The following is an 18,077-nucleotide window of genomic DNA, read 5'->3' as shown; positions in this document are numbered from 1 at the left end:
ATGTGCTTAAAAAGGCAAAATCACTGGTGCCATGCTTGCAATGCAATGTTTTTCTATCAGGGAGCGTGGGTCACAGGTACAATTGCAGCATTTGGAATCCAATTCTCTGACTCCTGCTCTCTTCAAGGGAAGAATTAGTGAATTTATCCAATAAACTCATTTCCATTTAAGAAGAAACTTGCATTTATATTTTCAATGCACTGAGGGAGGTGCAGGCCCTCTTTTGGATTAGATGTTAAACTGAGGTCTCGTCTGCTCTCAGGTGCGTGTAAACAATCCCCTGACCATTATTTTGAAGAAGTGGGGGGGGGGGGGGGGGGGTGTTCTTCCCACTATCCTGGCCAATATTTATCCGTCAACCAACATTACTGAATCAGATTATCTGGTCATTTATCACCTTGCTGGTTTGTGGGATCTTGCTGTGCACAAATTGACTGCTGACTTTCCCTACTTTGCACCAGTGACTACATTTCACATTGACTTAATATTGGCTGTGAAGTGCTGTGAGATGTTCTGAGTTTATGGAAGTCACTAAATAAATCCTTCTTTTCTTCAAATAATAACTTGGAATTTTGAACATAAGCTGAAACAGGCCAACAGCACCTCAGCTTAACATCTCCTCTTAAGAATATCCTCTTGCTATATTAAAATAACATCCTGATGACTCTCTATCTGAATACCTAGTAAACCTGGAATCCTGCTATTCTGCTTCCAGAAGTGTTGAGCTCATCTTCCGGGTCTATCTGCCACTCCTTCAAAATTAAATCTGCCTTCACTTACTGCTCCAGTGTACAAAAGTGCCTTTAAAGGTGTGTTAATGTATAAGATTCGGCTCTAGCTGACAGGGCCTTGCTCCCTGATCTACATACCATCTGCCCACTACTCTCTAACCTACTTGAGTTTGACTCTCCAGGTGTAATAGCACCAGTGTTAAGTATAGCTTGGCGATGTAGGAGAGACAACCCAGGAGCACAATTGAAGGTTTGAGATGGTAAAGCAACAGCAACAAACCACTGCTTTTCAAGTACCACATGAACATAAAGATTTGCAATTTCCAATTAATGACCTGCCTTTTGACAATGAAATATTTAGGTACCCTTCTTTTCCAACAATATGAAGCTGTTTGATTAAAGGCCAAGTGAATTGGTGAGGTTTGGTTGCAGTTGTTTTAATGCCCTCATTGAACATTGAAGGCAATGATTATTGGCCCAGATCTGAACCATTGATGTGTTTCCAGTCTGCCCACAGGGACCCTGGCACCAGGCTGCGTGTGCCCTGACAGGTCAGTCACTGAAGTGGAGATGTAATCCCAGTCTGATCTCACCTCTTTGGCATCAGCCATGTTAAAGCAGTTACCATCCCATCATCACCAGGGGAGCACTAAATACAGAGAATGCACCGCACTGAAACAGGACATTCAGCCTCACTGGTCTATGCCAGTGTTTACACTCACATCATCTACCTTCCACCCCTTTTCATCTCACCCTATCAGCATGTTCTTCTATTCCTTTCTCCCTCATGTGCTTAACTAGTTTCCCCTTAAATGCATCTATACTATTCACCAAGTGGCTTGTTTCTGTGCTATAGACGCTATGTAACTCAATGTAAAAGCTGCTGGGATGGTTGGGTTGGTCTAAAGGCAGGTTCGGTTTCATTTTTTCAGTTCATGGACCGATTGAAGCTGCTGCTGATGCCACCCAAACACCAGCCGGACTTCATCTACCTGCGCCACGTCCCCCTGCGGAGAGTTCACCTCTTCACCTTCATCCAGGTGATTTGCCTGGCACTGCTCTGGATCCTGAAATCAACTGTGGCAGCCATCATTTTCCCAGTCATGGTAAGTTGTTCCATGTTCCAGCACCTAGTCTCCCTTCCTCCTCCTCACTCACCCCTCACTTAGTGATTAAGGGCTTCCAATAAAACAAATCTACTTTCACATTGCATGCAAAGTTCACTTAATAAGTACCCTCCGCTGATAGAGAAACTCATCAGGGATTTTTGAGTGGGAACGATGAGGCATTATTCTGCAATAGGAACAAGAGAGGATATTAAAGTCAGAACCTGTAGCTTAGAACTTTAAATAACTCAAGGTCTTGCTGTTCAAAAATACCAGCAGCTCTTTCCTATAATACCGCCAGCAAAGAATCCATTTAAACATACAGGCACATTGTACTCAAAGAGCTGGAAAAGAGAAAAACATGGAGTGACCTGATAGAGGTCTGTAAGATTATGAAGGGGTTTGATGACATAGACATAGAGAAGATGTTTCCATTTGTGGGGAAGACCAGAACTAGGGACCATAAATATAAGACAGTCACTAATAAATCCAATAAGGAATTCAGGAGAAACTTCTTTACCCAGAGAGTGGTGAGAATGTGGAACTCACTACCACTAGGAGTGGTTGAAGTGATTAGTATAGATGGATTTAAGGGGAAGCTGGATAAACACAAGCGGGAAAGGAATAGAAGGATATGCTAATATAAGGTGAGCTGATGTAAGGTGGAAAGTGATTTGGTCGGCACCCCATCCACCACCTTCAACACTCACTCCCTCCCTCCACCACCGATACCCAGTGGCAGCAGTGTGCACCATCTACAAGATGCACTGCAGCAACATACCAAGGCTCCTTAGACAGCACCTTCCAAACCCGCGACCTCTACCACTTAGAAGGACAAGGGCAGCAAATGCATGGGAACACCACCACCTGCAAGTTCCCCTCCAAGTCACACACCATCCTGACTTGGAACGATATCGCCGTTCCTTCACTGTCGCTGGGTCAAAATCCTGGAACTTCCTTCCTAACAGCACTGTGGGTGTACCTAACCCACATGGACTGCAGCGGTTCAAGAAGGCAGCTCACCACCACCTTCTCAAGGGCAATTAGGGATGGGCAATAAATGCTGGCCGAGCCAGCGATGCCAACATCCCACGAACGAATAGAAAACGAAACTTGTATGGGCCATAAACACCGGCAAAGACCTGTTAGGCCAAACGGCCTGTTACTGTGCCATAAATTCTATGTAATAATTTTATATGGACTTAAAAAACAGATGGAAGAGCACCCTGCGATTTTCCCTGCAGTAGCCAATGACTCACCCTGGCTATGTAAATGACCCCATCCACAGGGTTGCGAAAGGGTATCCTGCCTGGGAGGGGAGAGAGAGAGATCAGGCTGAAGGTTCCAACCTTATAGAAGTGGAGCAGGAACTCAGGAACGTCTAGGCCATGAAGTTTAAATCCATGCTCCCATCGATTTGCACAAATCTCAACTTGTCAATCCCAGCAGGCTTTGGTGTTCCGATTTAGGATTAGGAAACCTAGGAACAGGAGACGACCATTCAGCCCCTCGAGCCTGTTCCACCATTCATTTATATCATTGGTGATCTGCATATTAACTCCATCTATCCGCCTTGGTTCCAGAACCCTTAATACTCTTACCCAACAAAAATCCATCAATCTCAGTTAAGTTTTCAATTGACCTCCAACCTCAACAGCTCTTTGGGGGAGAGTTTTCCAGATTTCCACTCCCCTTTGTGTGCTTCCTGACATCACCCCTGAATGACCTGGCTCTAATTTTAAGGTTATGCTCCCTTGTTCTGGACTCTCCCCACCCCCCAACAGAGGAAATAGTTTCTCTCTATCTACCCTATAAACTCCTTTAATCATCTTAAACACCTCAATTAGATCACCCCCCAGCCTTTTATTTTGGTTGATCTCCCAACGAGGCAATGGTGCTAAAAATAGCACTTTCTAAACTTCCGGACCTAGAATATTGCCTGGGATTTTGCGGTCAGTGGTGAATGAAGTGTGCCCACTGTTCATCACACTGGCATCTGCCCACAGACTTCTTGTGGGCTATTCAGTAACAGCTTACAGTATTGAGAGATCCTTTACAGTGCTGTGCTCTCTATAGGAGATCAACAGGACAAGCAATAGCATGTCTCTTCAGCCAATCAGATTGAAGAATTCTCACTGAGCAATGTGAATCTAAACCAGGAAGTATAAATTCAAATATTTAATTAAAAGTAAAGTCTTGTGTAGAAAGTGAAATAAAGAGAAGAAAAGAAAGAGGGATTTAAAGAGACAGACAGAACAAGTAAAAAAAAATTACTTTAATTCTCCAACAATAATTAAATTCTGATGAAATGAGATTCTGCACAACTCGAATTAAATTTTCAGGGCCAGAGTGTTGTTTGGCAGTAGTTAAAATTTATCATGCCATTAAAAATTTGCTTACACCTGAATGTCGAAGTCCTAAATTTTTCAAGCCTCTTTAGTGAGTAACTACTGGGTTAGTACAGCAACTTCACGTGTTTGAATACTGACTCTTTTGGTGAGATACAAATGTAGCAAAGTTTGTGGAGGAGCAGGGCAAATCAGACAGTAACTTCCAGATTTCCACACTTAACTGCGCATATGCAGACTCCAGAAGTTACTGTCTGATTTACTTCATAACAACAGTAAATGCTGATGACCTCACTGTTATCCTGTTGTAAAATCTGTCCCATATTAAAAACAGGACAAACCAGGAACATAAGTGTCACCCATCATCCTCTCTGCTTGCTGACCTCTATTGGCTGCTAGTCTAGCAACACCACAATTCTAAAATTCACATCCTTGTTTTCAAATCCTTCCATGGACTCACCCCTTCCCTATCTCTGTAATCTCCTCCAGCCCAACAAACCTGTAAGATCTCTGTGTCCCTCCAATTCTGCACTCTTTTGCATCCCTGATTTTAATTGCTTCACAATTGGCGGCCGTGCCTTCAACTGCCTGGACCCTAAGCTCTGGAATTGCCTCCCTAAACCTCTCCACCTCTCTTTTCCTTTAAGACGCTCCTAAAAATCTACCTTTTTGACCAAGCTTTTAATCACCTGTCCTGATATCTCTTTATGTAGCTCAGTATCAAATTTTGTCTGGTAATGTTACTATGAAGCACCTTGGGACATTTTACTACATTAAAGGCACTGTATAAATGCACAGTTGTTGTTGTCATTGTTGAGATTACTTGTGCTTTGGAGGCAAGAACCTCAGGGCTTGTGACTCATGAGTTGCAGTTTGGAGACATCAGACTGGGTTGAACCTGGAGTACAGTTTTTCATAGTCTCTCATTACATACTATATGTTCAGATAATGTCTTTGTGTTTGAAAATTCTACAATGGGATTTCCTTCCCTGCCCACAGATCCTAGCACTGGTTGCTGTTCGAAAGGCAATGGACTACATCTTCTCCCAGCACAACCTCAGTTTCCTGGATGACGTAATCCCAGAAAAGGACAAGAAAAAGAAGGAGGATGACAAAAAGAAGAAAAAGAAGCACAGCGCAGACAGTGATAACGAAGATGTAAGCACTATTTCAACAGCAAACCAATACATATTTAAGTCGGTTACAAAGGCAGCTTAATTTAAACCTAATGTATATAGTGCCTTTAATGTAATAAAACATCCCAAGCAGTGCTAGTAATGTGGCGCTGGACTGCCAATCGGTTTCCACGATAACTGGATGATAATCTGTTTCTCATTTTATAATCCCAATTGAAATGCAGTTAAGAATTTAAAAAAAGGAGTGCAATGTATTAATCTCCCCAATTCTAAGCAATCATTCCTACATAAGTGAATCATAGTGTGTACAGCACAGAAGGAGGCCATTCAGCCCATCCTGCCTGTGCTGGCTCTTTGAAAGAGTTATCCAATTAGTCCCACTCCCACTGTTCTTTCCCCATAGCCCTGCAAATTTCTCCTTTTCAAGTATTTATCCAATTCCCTTTTGAAAATTACTTTTGAATCTGCTTCCACCGCCCTTTCAAGGAGCGCATTCCAGATCACAACTCCCTGTGTAAAAAATGTCTTTCCATCTTCCTCTGGTTCTTTTGCCAGTTACCTTAAATCTGACTCCTCTGGTTACTAGCCCTCCAGCCAGTGGAAACAGTTTCTCCTTATTTATCCTTCATCACCGTTCACAGTTAATTATTAAGGTGATAAGTCACAACCAGCATTTGAACCATTTACAGATTTCCTTTTGAAACCTCAGAACTGGTGTCTGAATAGATCCAGGAAACCGATTGGCAGTCCAGCGCCACATTACTAGCAATGCTTGGGATGTTTTATTACATTAAAGGCACTATATACATATAAGTTGTTGTTGTTCTACTGCAGTGATCTCGATTACAGCATGTTTTAAGGATACTTTTGTACTGTGTTGATACAAGGATGAAAACTGGAATTTGTCATGTTTTTCTGTCCCACAGTCAAGTACAGAATTAAGCAGCTTTGTAAAAGAATCTTAAGAACATCAGAACAGATGGAGGCCATTCAGCCCCTCTAGCAAACCTAGCAAAAATCTATCAATCTCCGTTTTGAAATTTTCAATTGATCCCCATCCTCAACAGCTTTTCGGGAGAGAGTGTTCCAGATTTCCACTCCCCTTTGTGTGAAGACGTGCTTCCTAACATTACCCCTGAACGACCTAGCTCTCTTGTTCTGAACTGTCCCACCAATTATTTCAAAATTATATTTTATTTGAGTGACTAGAATGTATTGGCATAGTAACCATTTTCAAAGTGTAACACACTGCTACTGAAGGGAAATCCAGCCCTGTCCAGGCGTGAATGTCACTATCTCTGCTCTTCATTATCAGCAGCTAGAACGCAGTGTGGATAGCTGTGTTATAAATCTTTCATTTGGAATTTGCCGTTTATGACCCAGCAGCCCATTGGCCTGTTATTGTATTGGTACCTGCCTACAAGAGATGTGGAAGGATCAATACATGCGATATGAAATTCTAAATCTAATTGTTACATAATAGGAACAAAAAATGCACCAAAATAAAAACAAAATACTGCAGATGCTAGAAATCTGAAATAAAAACAGAAAATGCTGGAAATACTCAGCAGGTCAGGCAGCATCTGTGGAGAGAGAAACGGAGTTAACGTTTCAGGTCAGTGACCTTTCATCAGAACAAAAAACGTACCCAGTTTAAGGAACTTTGTGAGGTGAACACATTTCCCTTAGCTGTTAGTGTTCTGTTCACTCCACATTTCTTGATAAACTATGAAGAGGACTGACAAATTGCTCTTGCAACATAGATGTCAGTACAAGTAAACTTTCACCATTACTTTTGTAAGCGTGAATGATTTTACAGCTCAATTCTCCCTGCCCCCATTCTGAACTGAGAATTAGTGTTAGCAATTCTGGTGGAGTACGTCCCTGGAGGTTTCATCATATGGCCTCCGACTGCCCCTCCCACTCACTCCCACCATTGGTCACCTGGCACTTCCATCCTCATGGTGCCCCGCCTTTCCATGGCTAATCGAAAAGCGAACAGACTCTTCATTTCCTGATTGGATGATTCTTGACTGTCTCTCACACAGCCCATTTTCCCCCCCATCTCTGATATCCTTGTAACACATAATGTTCAAAGGAAGTTAACAGAACAAGGTTTTTTAATGCCTGTGATTTTTCTCCTGGGATTTGCTCACAACAGTGTCCTGGAGATACATCTTGAATTGCAGGAGACTCCAGGCCAATCCTGGAGGGTTGGCAACACTTCTGAGAATGCTGCTAATGCAGCGCATTGTTCTCATTGCTGGGAAGAGAGTTCGATACAGGCCCAGGTTAACCCGCCCCCTCTGATTTTCCTTCTGTCTTGTTTGAGCAATAGCTTAGTCTTCTCCCAGACTGAGATTACAGTCCACATGGACTGCGGTGGTTCAAGAAGGGGGCTCACCAACACCTTCTCGAGGGATATTAAGAATGGGCAATAAATGCTGGCCTTGATAGCGACACCCACATCCCATGAATGCATAAAGAGAAAGTCAAGACCCCCACCGTGAGGAGATCTGTACAAGGCCATTGATGAACACCCTTGTTATCATCATTCACCAAGGCAAAAATTCGATATTAGCACCTAAACATTAAGGGATTGCCCAAGAGTAATTTGATTCACAAGTATAGAATATGGCTGCTGCACCTGAGGATATCACTCTCGTTTGGGAAACTCTACCCTGAGGTCATATTAAAAAGTATGGCGTGTCACACGTTACAGATCTCGAACCCAGTTATTGCGATTCTAAGGACTGTATAAAAGCTGGGTTGTGTTAACTGTTTATGTAATTTGCCACTCTAAGATAGTGGAAGCAGTTTTCTGTGTGCTGTGCATTACTGCTGTCTTGTTTAACATGTCTTCTGAAATGTTTTACAGTTCTGAGTCACGTTTCTGCTCTTTCTTTGTGAACATGCCCCGTGAGAAGCTTTGTTACACTCCGATCTAGCTGGCCTCTGACGCTGCCACATGTCATCAGTCATATGTGTAGCCTGTATATAATCCTCAATGCCATGTAACTGCGCTGGTGCCACGAGGCTGTGTCATGCTGCTTCCTGCCAGTTTCTGCAAATCTCTCATTATCTCAGATTTTTTTGTCCCAAACGCAATTTCTTCCTATAGAACCAACTAACAGCATTACATTTTTGAGCTTTTTCTTGTTCCATTCTGAACCCACTGCAAAAATCATCCAGGAAAGAATAGAATGTGGGGTTGCCTGTCACTGCTTTACAGACACGATGAAGGATAGTGGATCTGCTGACTTGGTGTCAGTCATTGCCAGGACTGCCAGTCTGGAGACTAACAAACATTAGCATTGTTTAGTTGACAGGTTACAATCCAGACTGGCCCACCGATCAGTGAAAGATAGTGACACTTATGTGGAACAAGTAATTAAGAGGATAACAAAAACTTTCAAGGCTTTCTATTATCTGTTGTCTCTGAATCTCTAATCCTGCACACAACAGACAAAACCCCTTCCCTTCTTAAGTGGCCAGTAACGTGTTAATTCACAATCAATATTTTTCATTTTTTTTCCAGCTTGCAGTTTAGTATATTTAAGCATTGTAAACATTTCCTTCACAGTCTGATTGCCCATATTCAGAAAATATTCCAGCTATTACTATTTCAATGGACATGATGGAACAAGAACCCTTCCTAAGCAGTGAGTAACGTCTTCTGCTTGCCTGACTTCCATTCAGTTCAGTCTGTCAGTGAGAACTGGCTCGACATTTTTTCCGCACCCTCTTTACACTGACCCACATTTCACATGAAATGGTGCCTCTGGATTGTCTTACTTTCTCTCCATCTCTCTCTCTCTCCCTTCCTTCCCTTTTGTGCCTCATACTAACTGTTCTGTTGCAGCCCTGTGCTGTGGACTTGTCCAACAATCATCAACTAACTGTGCTTCACTGAAAGCCTTAACCAAATTCTAACCGTGCTTCTTTTGTCTCTCTTTGCTGTCATTCACTTTGTGTTTCAGGTCAGTGAATTCCTTTAATCTGCTCGCATGCTCCTTTTTCTAATCAGAGCACAAAACGGTTATTATAACAGCGCTCACACCCTGACCTTCCAGAGCGGTCAATGTTGGGGTGAAAATGGGTTTTACAGCAGTTGTTTTTGACTGCCTGTTAAAGGTGCATGGGTGGGATTTGTTGCTTTTCAAAATTGTTTTGTAAATCTGTTCTTCAATCTGCAGCCTCCACACACAGCAGGAGCATAACATGTTGTGGGAAAGTCATTGGCTGGGTTTGCATGTAAAATATGGCACTGCACTTACCCTGTAAAACCCCACGCCCCCCGACCCCATCATTCCCTCAGAGAGTCCTATTCCCAGTTACATGTAAAGTAGATAAAAACATAAGAAACAGGAGCTGAGTAGACCACCCAGTGCCTCGAGCCTGCTCCGCCATTCAGTAAGGTTCAGCCGAATTTAACAACAGGACCTCATTATAATTCTTTGCTTCTGTTTCCTCCCAAATTGCCAGGCTGACTGGGTGCAAGGTATTAAGACCAGCAGCAGGAGGCCTCAGCCAGGCACTCTTGGGGATGGACTCCAGCAATCAGGAGGGACAGAGCAAGAGATCAGGGATTGGGGTGGGGGAGGGGTGCTGTAGCAGGCACTGACTTTCTGAAGCTGGCAACTCCCCACTCTCCTTTCACTGCCAGGTTTACCGACCCCTGGGAAATGTATGCGGCCACTGTTAATTTTAAACTGGATTCCCAAATTGTGCTACGGGAGCCTAATGCAGTATCCTGCCTCTCGAAGGTGGGTCACTCACAGGACTGCATCAACAAACCTGTACATGGGGATGTGTTCACCATTTTTACATTTTAAATGTGAGATGTTTCTCCCCTGGTTGGGGAGTCTAGAACCAGGGAACACAATTTCAGAATAAGGGGGAGGCCACTTAGGACAGAGATGAGGAGAAATTTATTTACTCAGAGGGTTGTGAATCTTTGGAATTCTCTACCCTAGAGGGCTGTGGAAGCTCAGTCATTGAGTATGTTTAAATCAGAGATTGACAGATTTCTAAATACAAATGACATAAAGGGATATGGGGATAGTGTGGGAAAAAGGCATTGAAGTGGATGATCAGCTATAATCGTATTGAATGGTGGAGCAGGCTCGATGGGCTGAATGGCCTACTCCTGCTCCTAAGTTCCTAAATACCCTCTCCCCAACACAAGCCCACCTATGGTGATGGGGACATTAATATCAAGGCCTGGGTGTTGTTCAGGGTGAATAGAAGGATATTTACATATTTGTAAAAAATTATTCCTGAGCGGGTTTGGTCTGATGGATACAGAGTGCCAATCGGAACTGGATTCTTATGAGACATCATGTCCTGAGAACCTCTGGCCTCAGGTGTGACTGCCTGAGGGGTCTCTTCCCCTATAGATTGATCATTCCTTCCTTAGAGAGATTGGGCGGGGTACATTTTTACTTTGCTTGATGGAGAGAACAAATTGACCATTTTACATCTCTTTTTTTATTTCCATTGACCTCAAATCATCCAATTTTGTTTTCATTGAGGGAAAATCAACTTCAAATGGTTGGTCTTTGACATCATAGCAAAGGCCCATTCCCTTACAGACTGGATCTTCTTTCACAATTGGAGCAGGCACCAGATATTACATCCCATGTCCGTATCGCCCTGATTAACGGTCCTGTGATTGAGAGACGATGACTGTTGGATGATAGTCTCCCATCCCTGGTGGTAGGTCAAGTTTAGAAGGTGAAAGGAAAATCATTTTATTCACTGATGATCTACCCAGTCTTTTATTCCAATCTCATGGGATGTGTTCCCATGTTCTGGAGTATCTTCAACATCTGACTTAAAATCTAGTCCCAGTTGGAGTTTGTTGTGATGTCAATCATTTATGACCCCATGGATCATTATGGGGTGGATGGTGGGTACATTGATAGGCAAGCTGTATATAATGCTGCCGACTTGTAAACAGCATGATGAGATTTTAAGGTGTGTGTTCAGCACATGGTTTCCCCAGAATTTAAAGGCCTACAGTGTGTGGAGGATGTCGAAGATCCCACCAGGTAGGCGATCTACCTATTTCAAATAATTTATATTTGAATTGCCGGTGGCCTAATTATGAATTCTAACCATGGTCAATGGAAATGGTGTCCACATGTTTATACTTGCTTGCTCAACTCCATCAGAATATGCATGCAACATCTGGGGAAAGACTTGGTCGATTGTTGATGGGTGATAATTCTCGCTCGTTTATATTTTGTCTTTGTTTTTATAATAAATGTCTGATTTATTGGTGCTAAATCACTAATTAGATTACAAAGACTTCGTGCCCCGTTCAACCTCAGATTGCTGCACTAGCTCCTGGTGAATACTGCAGGTCTGTACGGGTGGTGAGAATGGAGTGTTATTATCGGGCTATACCATCTTTCCACCTCAATCTGAATTGGAATGTAAATTCTACCATTTGGATGTGTGGAGGACCTTTGGTCCATATATGGCAAAACCAACTCTCCAGCTCTGGACAGCTAACCATACAGTGGTGAACACTGAAGTAGAATCTGGGTGGACAACAAGCTAGTAGCCTTTGGCCCTGTGCAGTAAACTATTGGATTAGATAAATGCTTCGCACTTTAAATAACAAAGTCTTTGAAAAGCAAGGCTCACATGTAAATTTGTGTCATGCACAAAACTCTTGTGATAAAGTGTCAATGAGGTGGCAGGTCTGCTTTGTCATCATATCTACATTGGAGCAGATTCTCCTGCGATTGGATCACCATAGTCACAGCACACAGAGGAAAATCGGGATGGGAGGGTCACCCACTGATAATCATCGTACAGCTCAGAAGACGACCATTTGGCTCTTCATGTCTGTGCCGGCTCTAAAAGAGAGCTATCCAATTAGTCCCACTACCCCTCTTCTTTCCCCATAACCTTGCCCTTTCCTCCCTTTCAAGTATTTATCCAATTCCCTTTTGAAAGTTACTATTGAATCTGCTTCCATTGCCCTACCTGGCAGCGCGTTCCAGATCACAACAATTCGCTGTGTAAAAAAGTTCTCCTCATCTCCCCCTCTGGTTCTTTTGCCAATGATCATAAATCTGTGTCCTCTAGTTAGCGACCCTCCTGCCAGTGGAAACAGTTTCTCCTTATTTACTCTATCAAAACCCTTCCTGATTTTGAACGCCTCTATTAAATCTCCCCTCAACCTTCTCAATTTCTCAAGTGTCTCCATGTAAGTGAAGTCCCTCATCCCTGGTACCATTCTAGTAAGTCTCCTCTGCACACAAGGCTGTGACATCCTTCCAAAAGTGTGGTGCCCAGAGTTGGAGTTCAACTGTTTATCTGTTCATAAATATACACATAAGCAACAACAGCAAAGTCTCCTTTTGTGTTTGTATCCTGCGTAGAACTGTATAAATTCAGCCAATGCCTGAAGTGACTAACTGTGCCCCTTTTTAATTCAGGGGAAAAACCCCCGATGTTCCTTGAACGACATACTTCATGCTGATGCGATTCCTTTCTTTCAGCCAATCACTATGCCAAGGTAAGGACAGCAATTCCTCTCCCTGTTAGTACTGAGTGTGGGTGGATCAGGTACTGGTTACAATGGCCATTGAATCTCCTGCGTCTTTGCGGAGAAAGTGTCCTCTGATATTTCTGGCAAAATTTTTGATGCATTCGAAGGGATGCGAGGTGTTTTAAGCAGACGGAGCTGAATTACTTCTTCTGGTATTTTCCGGGAATGTGAGTGATGCAAATCCAAGTGGGACACAACTTTTCTACCAGAAATGATGCTGAGGGTATAAAAGAAAAAGGAAAAAACTTACATTTCTATAGTGCCTTTCATAACTTCAGGATGTCCCAAAGTTCTTTACAGCTAATGAGTACTTTTCAAGTGTAGTCACTATTGTAGGCAGTATCCCAACTGTGACAGGTTTATTATAATGATGTAACTGGCTGTCACTTGCACCTTAGTAACCTCAGGGCAGTGGAATGACGACAGGTTGCTATAGGCCAAAGGAAGGGGCGCTAAATTTTAAAAGGCTACTTTGCCAAGCGCTCGATTGCGGAGCAGTGATGGAAACATAGGAAGGGGAGGAGGCCATTCAGCATCTCGAGACTGTTCTGGCATTCACTTAGATCGTGGCTGAACTGTATCTTAACTCTATTTACCACCTTGGTTCCGTAACTCATATTCTCCGCGTCTGACAAAAACTGACAGGCCAGAGCCCCAGTGGAAAAAGCGAAGGATTTGGATCAGATTTTTTGTGATGGAATTAACAGCTAAACTCACCAAAGTGAAATAGTCAGAATAGGTCCAACTCTTGGTTTGTGCCGAGCAAGGCAATCTCAGCTAATATGGTGCGACAGCCAGCTAGGGAAACAAACTATTGGGGTCTGGAGAATTGGAATTGATGGGGAAGTGGGGGGGTGGTGTTGATGAATCACTGGTGGGAGGTAAGGCTAATCTTTTATACAGTAAACCCATCATTTCAGTCTTTATTGGGGGGAGGGGGGGGGGGGTGTTATAGTTAGCTAGTACACCACCCAGGATAGCATGCACACCACAGCCAGTGGCAGCTTAAAATTGTTTCAGGGCTACGACCCCAATTTTCACCTCATTAATAGGCTCCAGGGTCTCACTAGTGAAGGGCCTCAGAAAAATGGCAGAGTGGATCGGAGGCGGCAAAACGGTAGTAAAAGGGATAGGAACTGCATTACCAAATGTACAGCACAGTAACAGGCCCTGCTGTCCAACTGGTCTAGGCTGCACAATAAACCTTCTCCCATGCCTCTTCATCTCACCCTATCTTCATATCCTATTCCTTTCTCCCTCATGTGTTTATCTAGCTTTCCCTTAAATGTTCCCCTTCTGTTCACCTCAACCACTCCTTGCAAATTCCACACATCCTTGCAGAATTCTCACCACTCTCTGTGTAAAGAAGTTTCTGCTGAATTCCCTATTGGACTTACACAATCTTATATTTATGGCTCTGAGTACTGGTCTCCCCCACAAGTGGAAACATCTTTCCCATGTCTAATTCAAATCTTTCCATAATTTTAAAGACTTCTATCTGGTCAATCCTCAGTTTTCTCTTTTCTAGAGAAAGGAGCCCCAGCCTATTCAATCTTTCCTGATAATTATAACCTCTCAGTTCTGGTATTCTCCTTGTAAATCTTTATTGCACTTTCTCCAGTGCCTTTATATCCTTTGTTCATATAAAGGTCAGAACTGGACACAATACTCCAAGTGTGGTCTCAGCAAGGTTCTGTACAAGGTTTCTATAACTTCTCTGCTTTTCAATTCTATCCCTCTTTTAGGTGCCTTTCTCAAATATTCTAGAATGAAATATTGTGTATTGTGAAGTTATGCTTGTAATTTACTTCTAGTTGTTTGGCTTCACAGAAGCCAATAGTAAGTTAGTGATATTGAAGCTGCCAGTTAGGGTGTTGATCTCCTCATCTTATATCCTGTTTGACCTCGGTTGTCCACAGTTCCTGAGGGTGTGGGCAGGGATGAGTTCTTAGCACTCACGTTCAAGCAAGTGTCAGCACTGGAAGCTGCTGCCCAGATATCTGTAGAAAGGAATGGGCTGCTTCCCTCTCTAAAACATCAACCTATTGGTTGGGAAGGAAATGTGCATGTTGGAAGGGCAGCAATTTAGTAAAATTCTCTGCCAGTAATGTTAAAAGTATACCACAAAGAAATAGGTGCATTGTGTCAACACACCAATTACGAGGTAGGTGCGGGCTGTATATATTAATTGTTTTCTTTTGTGTAGTATGCTGGTTAACCATGAACCCTTGAAATGTCAGAAATGATGTGATTACTGTCTAAGATAGTTGCACTTTTGCACTTTCCAACATCAAGATACACTGGTGTCAACCATTCCTCAACGGAGGCAAAATAAAGGCCCTGAAAATCTGCAGGGGTTGTGGGGGTGGGGAGAGAAGGAGGTGGAGACACTTCCCAACATAATTAGCAGCTCATCAGAGCTGAAGCCGGTCCTGTCCTCACCTGATGTTGTCACATCCAAGCACATGCAATTTTGAGTAGGTGTATGGCATGTTGGCAAAGGAGAGTAGAAACTATGGTTGCATTATTTGCCTTCATTATCATGGGATCAATCATAGCGTCACACTCCGAGCTAAGAGAAGCTAACTCAATCCAGGATGGGATCAAGCCTGTGTGTCAGAATTAGGTTAATAAAATAATCAGTTGGAGAGGGTATGGAGGACATTTTCTAGAGTGGTACCAGGGATAAAGATCGTCAGTTATACAGAGAGAACAGGGAAGCTGGAACAGGGAAGCTGGAACAGTCCTCCTGAGAGCACAGAAGTTTATGGGAAGGTTGAATAGAGAATTATGAAGGGTTTTGATAAAATGTAGAAAGAGAAACAGTTTCCACTGGCAGGAGGGTCAGTGATCAGAGGGCAAGATAATTGGCAAAAGAACCAGAGGTGACATAAGGAGGTGTTTTTTTACACAGTGAGTTGTTGTGATCTGGAATGCACTGCCTGAAAGGGCAGTGGAAGCAGATTCAATAATAACTTTCAAAAAGAGAATTGGATAAATACTTGAAATAGAAAAATTTGCAGGGCTAATGGGGAAAGAGCAGGGGAGCGGGAATAATTACATAGCTCTTTCAAAGAGCCAGCACAGGCATGATGGGCTGAATGTCCTCCTTCTGTGCTCCATGATTCTAATTTCTAAAGAAACGTTGTATCTTCTGGCAGGTCATTTTTATGAAGCATAGCGTGAAGACATTCACTGGTTAAGCAAGTTGTTAACGCCTCTATTTTTACATTTATTTCCAGCCCTCCAACCACTCCGGTGAGAAATGTGCCTCAAATCAGAATAGAACTTGAGCCTGATTGTAACACAGGTTACTTCTGGAGGAGCAGAGGAACTGAAACAGCACTATAACTCTGTGTTCCCAGCACTGAAACAGCACTATAACTGTGTTCCCAGCGCACACTGGACATGCTCATACCTGCCAATGCTTCGAGGCGAATCTCTCACCTCTTGACAGCCACGCGATGGAATTGCAACTGGATTACATCCTGGGGAGGGATCGAGGCACCTTTTATGTTTCTTTCCATTTTCTTTCCAGCTCTTTAGGATTCTTTTCTTTGGACTAGCTTCCTGCTCGAAGAACAAAAGAAAAACCGGGGTGAGGTGGGGATGGGTGGAGATGTCGTGCTGGATTTCCATGGTACACCACGACAGCGAGATGCTGCACAGCTCCCCCCACCTCCCCTTTACTGGAAGACACCTGCCGTAGCAGATTAGTGTAGCTCGTCTGCTCCTTTAAGAGCCAAAATGAAGGACTAGTGCTCTTTGGGTGACTCACTTGGGGTTGCTGACTGTGCAAAGATTCTTTTCCAATGACGCTTTAGCCCTATCTACTGGAAAACAAGTGATTACAGACACATAATCTCTTCACGCCTAACTGCTCATATTGGTGTCCTTTTATTGCTTGTCCCCCTTTATTATAATTACCGTTAATGGGATACATTTTTCCTGTAGCAGGAAATGCTGTCTGTAGTCAGACGCAGCTCTCTCTCTTATTTTCAGAAGGCCAGAAATTCTGTACAAATGAATATTATTGTATATTATCTTGATTATTAACCTCAATTGGAAGGGCAAAAGCTTAGGGCTCTGTAGAAAACTAACCCACTTCACTATATCTTGGAAGCCCTCTATGGAGTTTTTAAATCATTTTAAGAGATTAAAACTATTATAAGTAGGTGACATATTTGTCAGCAAGCAGTAATTTAAATAATTATTTTTTTAAAAACCTTTTTTGTACCATGTCTAGCCCCATTCTCTCATGTTGGAAAAGTAGATTGGATTTGGTGATTTTATTTAACTAGTCCTAATCCAGGACCAATTTGCAAACTTTTCATTCACTTTAACAGCTCACCTTGCTTTGTGCATTGCAAGTGCTGTTATTTCATGGTTCGGTTCGTCTGGCCTTGAGCTCTGGTCTACCCACAATACTCTGCTGTTGTGACTGGCCGTCCTCACCCCATCGCCCTGTCCTCACCCCCACTGTAAGGCAGAGAACAATCACCTTGGCGGGGGATGTTTTAGTGGATAAAAGTTGACTTGAATGCAAAAAGGCGGAATTACCCACTTCCTGGAGTCACACTGAAATTTTTTGCATTTAAGTTATCAACAGGCAAAGTCTGCCCAATTCAGAGGCAGCACCTTCCCAAACAAGGGAAGTTCTCATCTGCCTCTCCTGTTGGATGGTATAAACAGCATTGGTGCCAATTACAAAGGTTAGGAGTACCCCAGTGTCTGTGTACTCACCCCTTGCAGTTGCACTAGGATTCATACTAGGAACATAGGGGCAGGAGGAGGCCACTCAGCCCCTCAAACCTGTTCCGCCATTAAATTAGATCATGGCTGATCTGTATCTTAATTCCATCTACTTGCCTTGCTCCCTTTAACCCCTTACCCAACAAAAATCTATCAATCTCAGTTTTGATATTTTTAACCTCCAGCCTCAACAGCTTTTTTGGAGGGGGGGGGGGGGGGGGGGCGGGGAAAGGGGGGGAAAAAAGAGTTCCAGATTTCCACTCCCCTTTGTGTGAAGAAGTGCTTCCTGACATCACCCCTGAACAGTCTGGCTCTAATTTTAAGGTTCTGCCCCCTTGTTCTGGACTCCCCACATTAGAGGGGCTAGTTTCTCTCCATCTACCCTAATGAATCCTTTAATCATCTTAAACAATTTCTACATCTCCTGGATCCCAATG

At 43.1% G+C, this 18,077-nt stretch overlaps 1 protein-coding gene across 5 annotated transcripts in view; it reads left to right on the top strand.

Annotated features, from left to right (window-relative positions):
* slc4a4a (solute carrier family 4 member 4a) overlaps positions 1 to 17,843 on the top strand; it is a 192,627-nt gene extending 174,784 nt beyond the window's left edge. For 3 of the 5 annotated variants that reach the window (XM_068046541.1, XM_068046551.1, XM_068046571.1), the window contains 4 exons: positions 1,664 to 1,837; positions 5,185 to 5,343; positions 12,776 to 12,855; positions 16,131 to 17,843. In XM_068046541.1, the coding sequence (XP_067902642.1) occupies positions 1,664 to 1,837; positions 5,185 to 5,343; positions 12,776 to 12,855; positions 16,131 to 16,239 (522 nt within the window). In that variant the 3' untranslated portion in view covers positions 16,240 to 17,843. Of the gene's footprint in view, positions 1 to 1,663; positions 1,838 to 5,184; positions 5,344 to 8,904; positions 8,984 to 12,775; positions 12,856 to 16,130 lie in introns of all 5 variants that reach the window. The other 2 variants (XM_068046561.1, XM_068046580.1) reach the window with 1 other exon arrangement.
* The last annotated feature ends 234 nt before the right edge of the window (positions 17,844 to 18,077 follow it).

Source organism: Heterodontus francisci, chromosome 1 (assembly GCF_036365525.1).
Source record: "Heterodontus francisci isolate sHetFra1 chromosome 1, sHetFra1.hap1, whole genome shotgun sequence".
Classification (NCBI taxonomy): domain Eukaryota; kingdom Metazoa; phylum Chordata; class Chondrichthyes; order Heterodontiformes; family Heterodontidae; genus Heterodontus; species Heterodontus francisci.
Note: the sequence above shows the minus strand (reverse complement) of the source record. Positions and strands in the feature narration are given on the sequence as shown.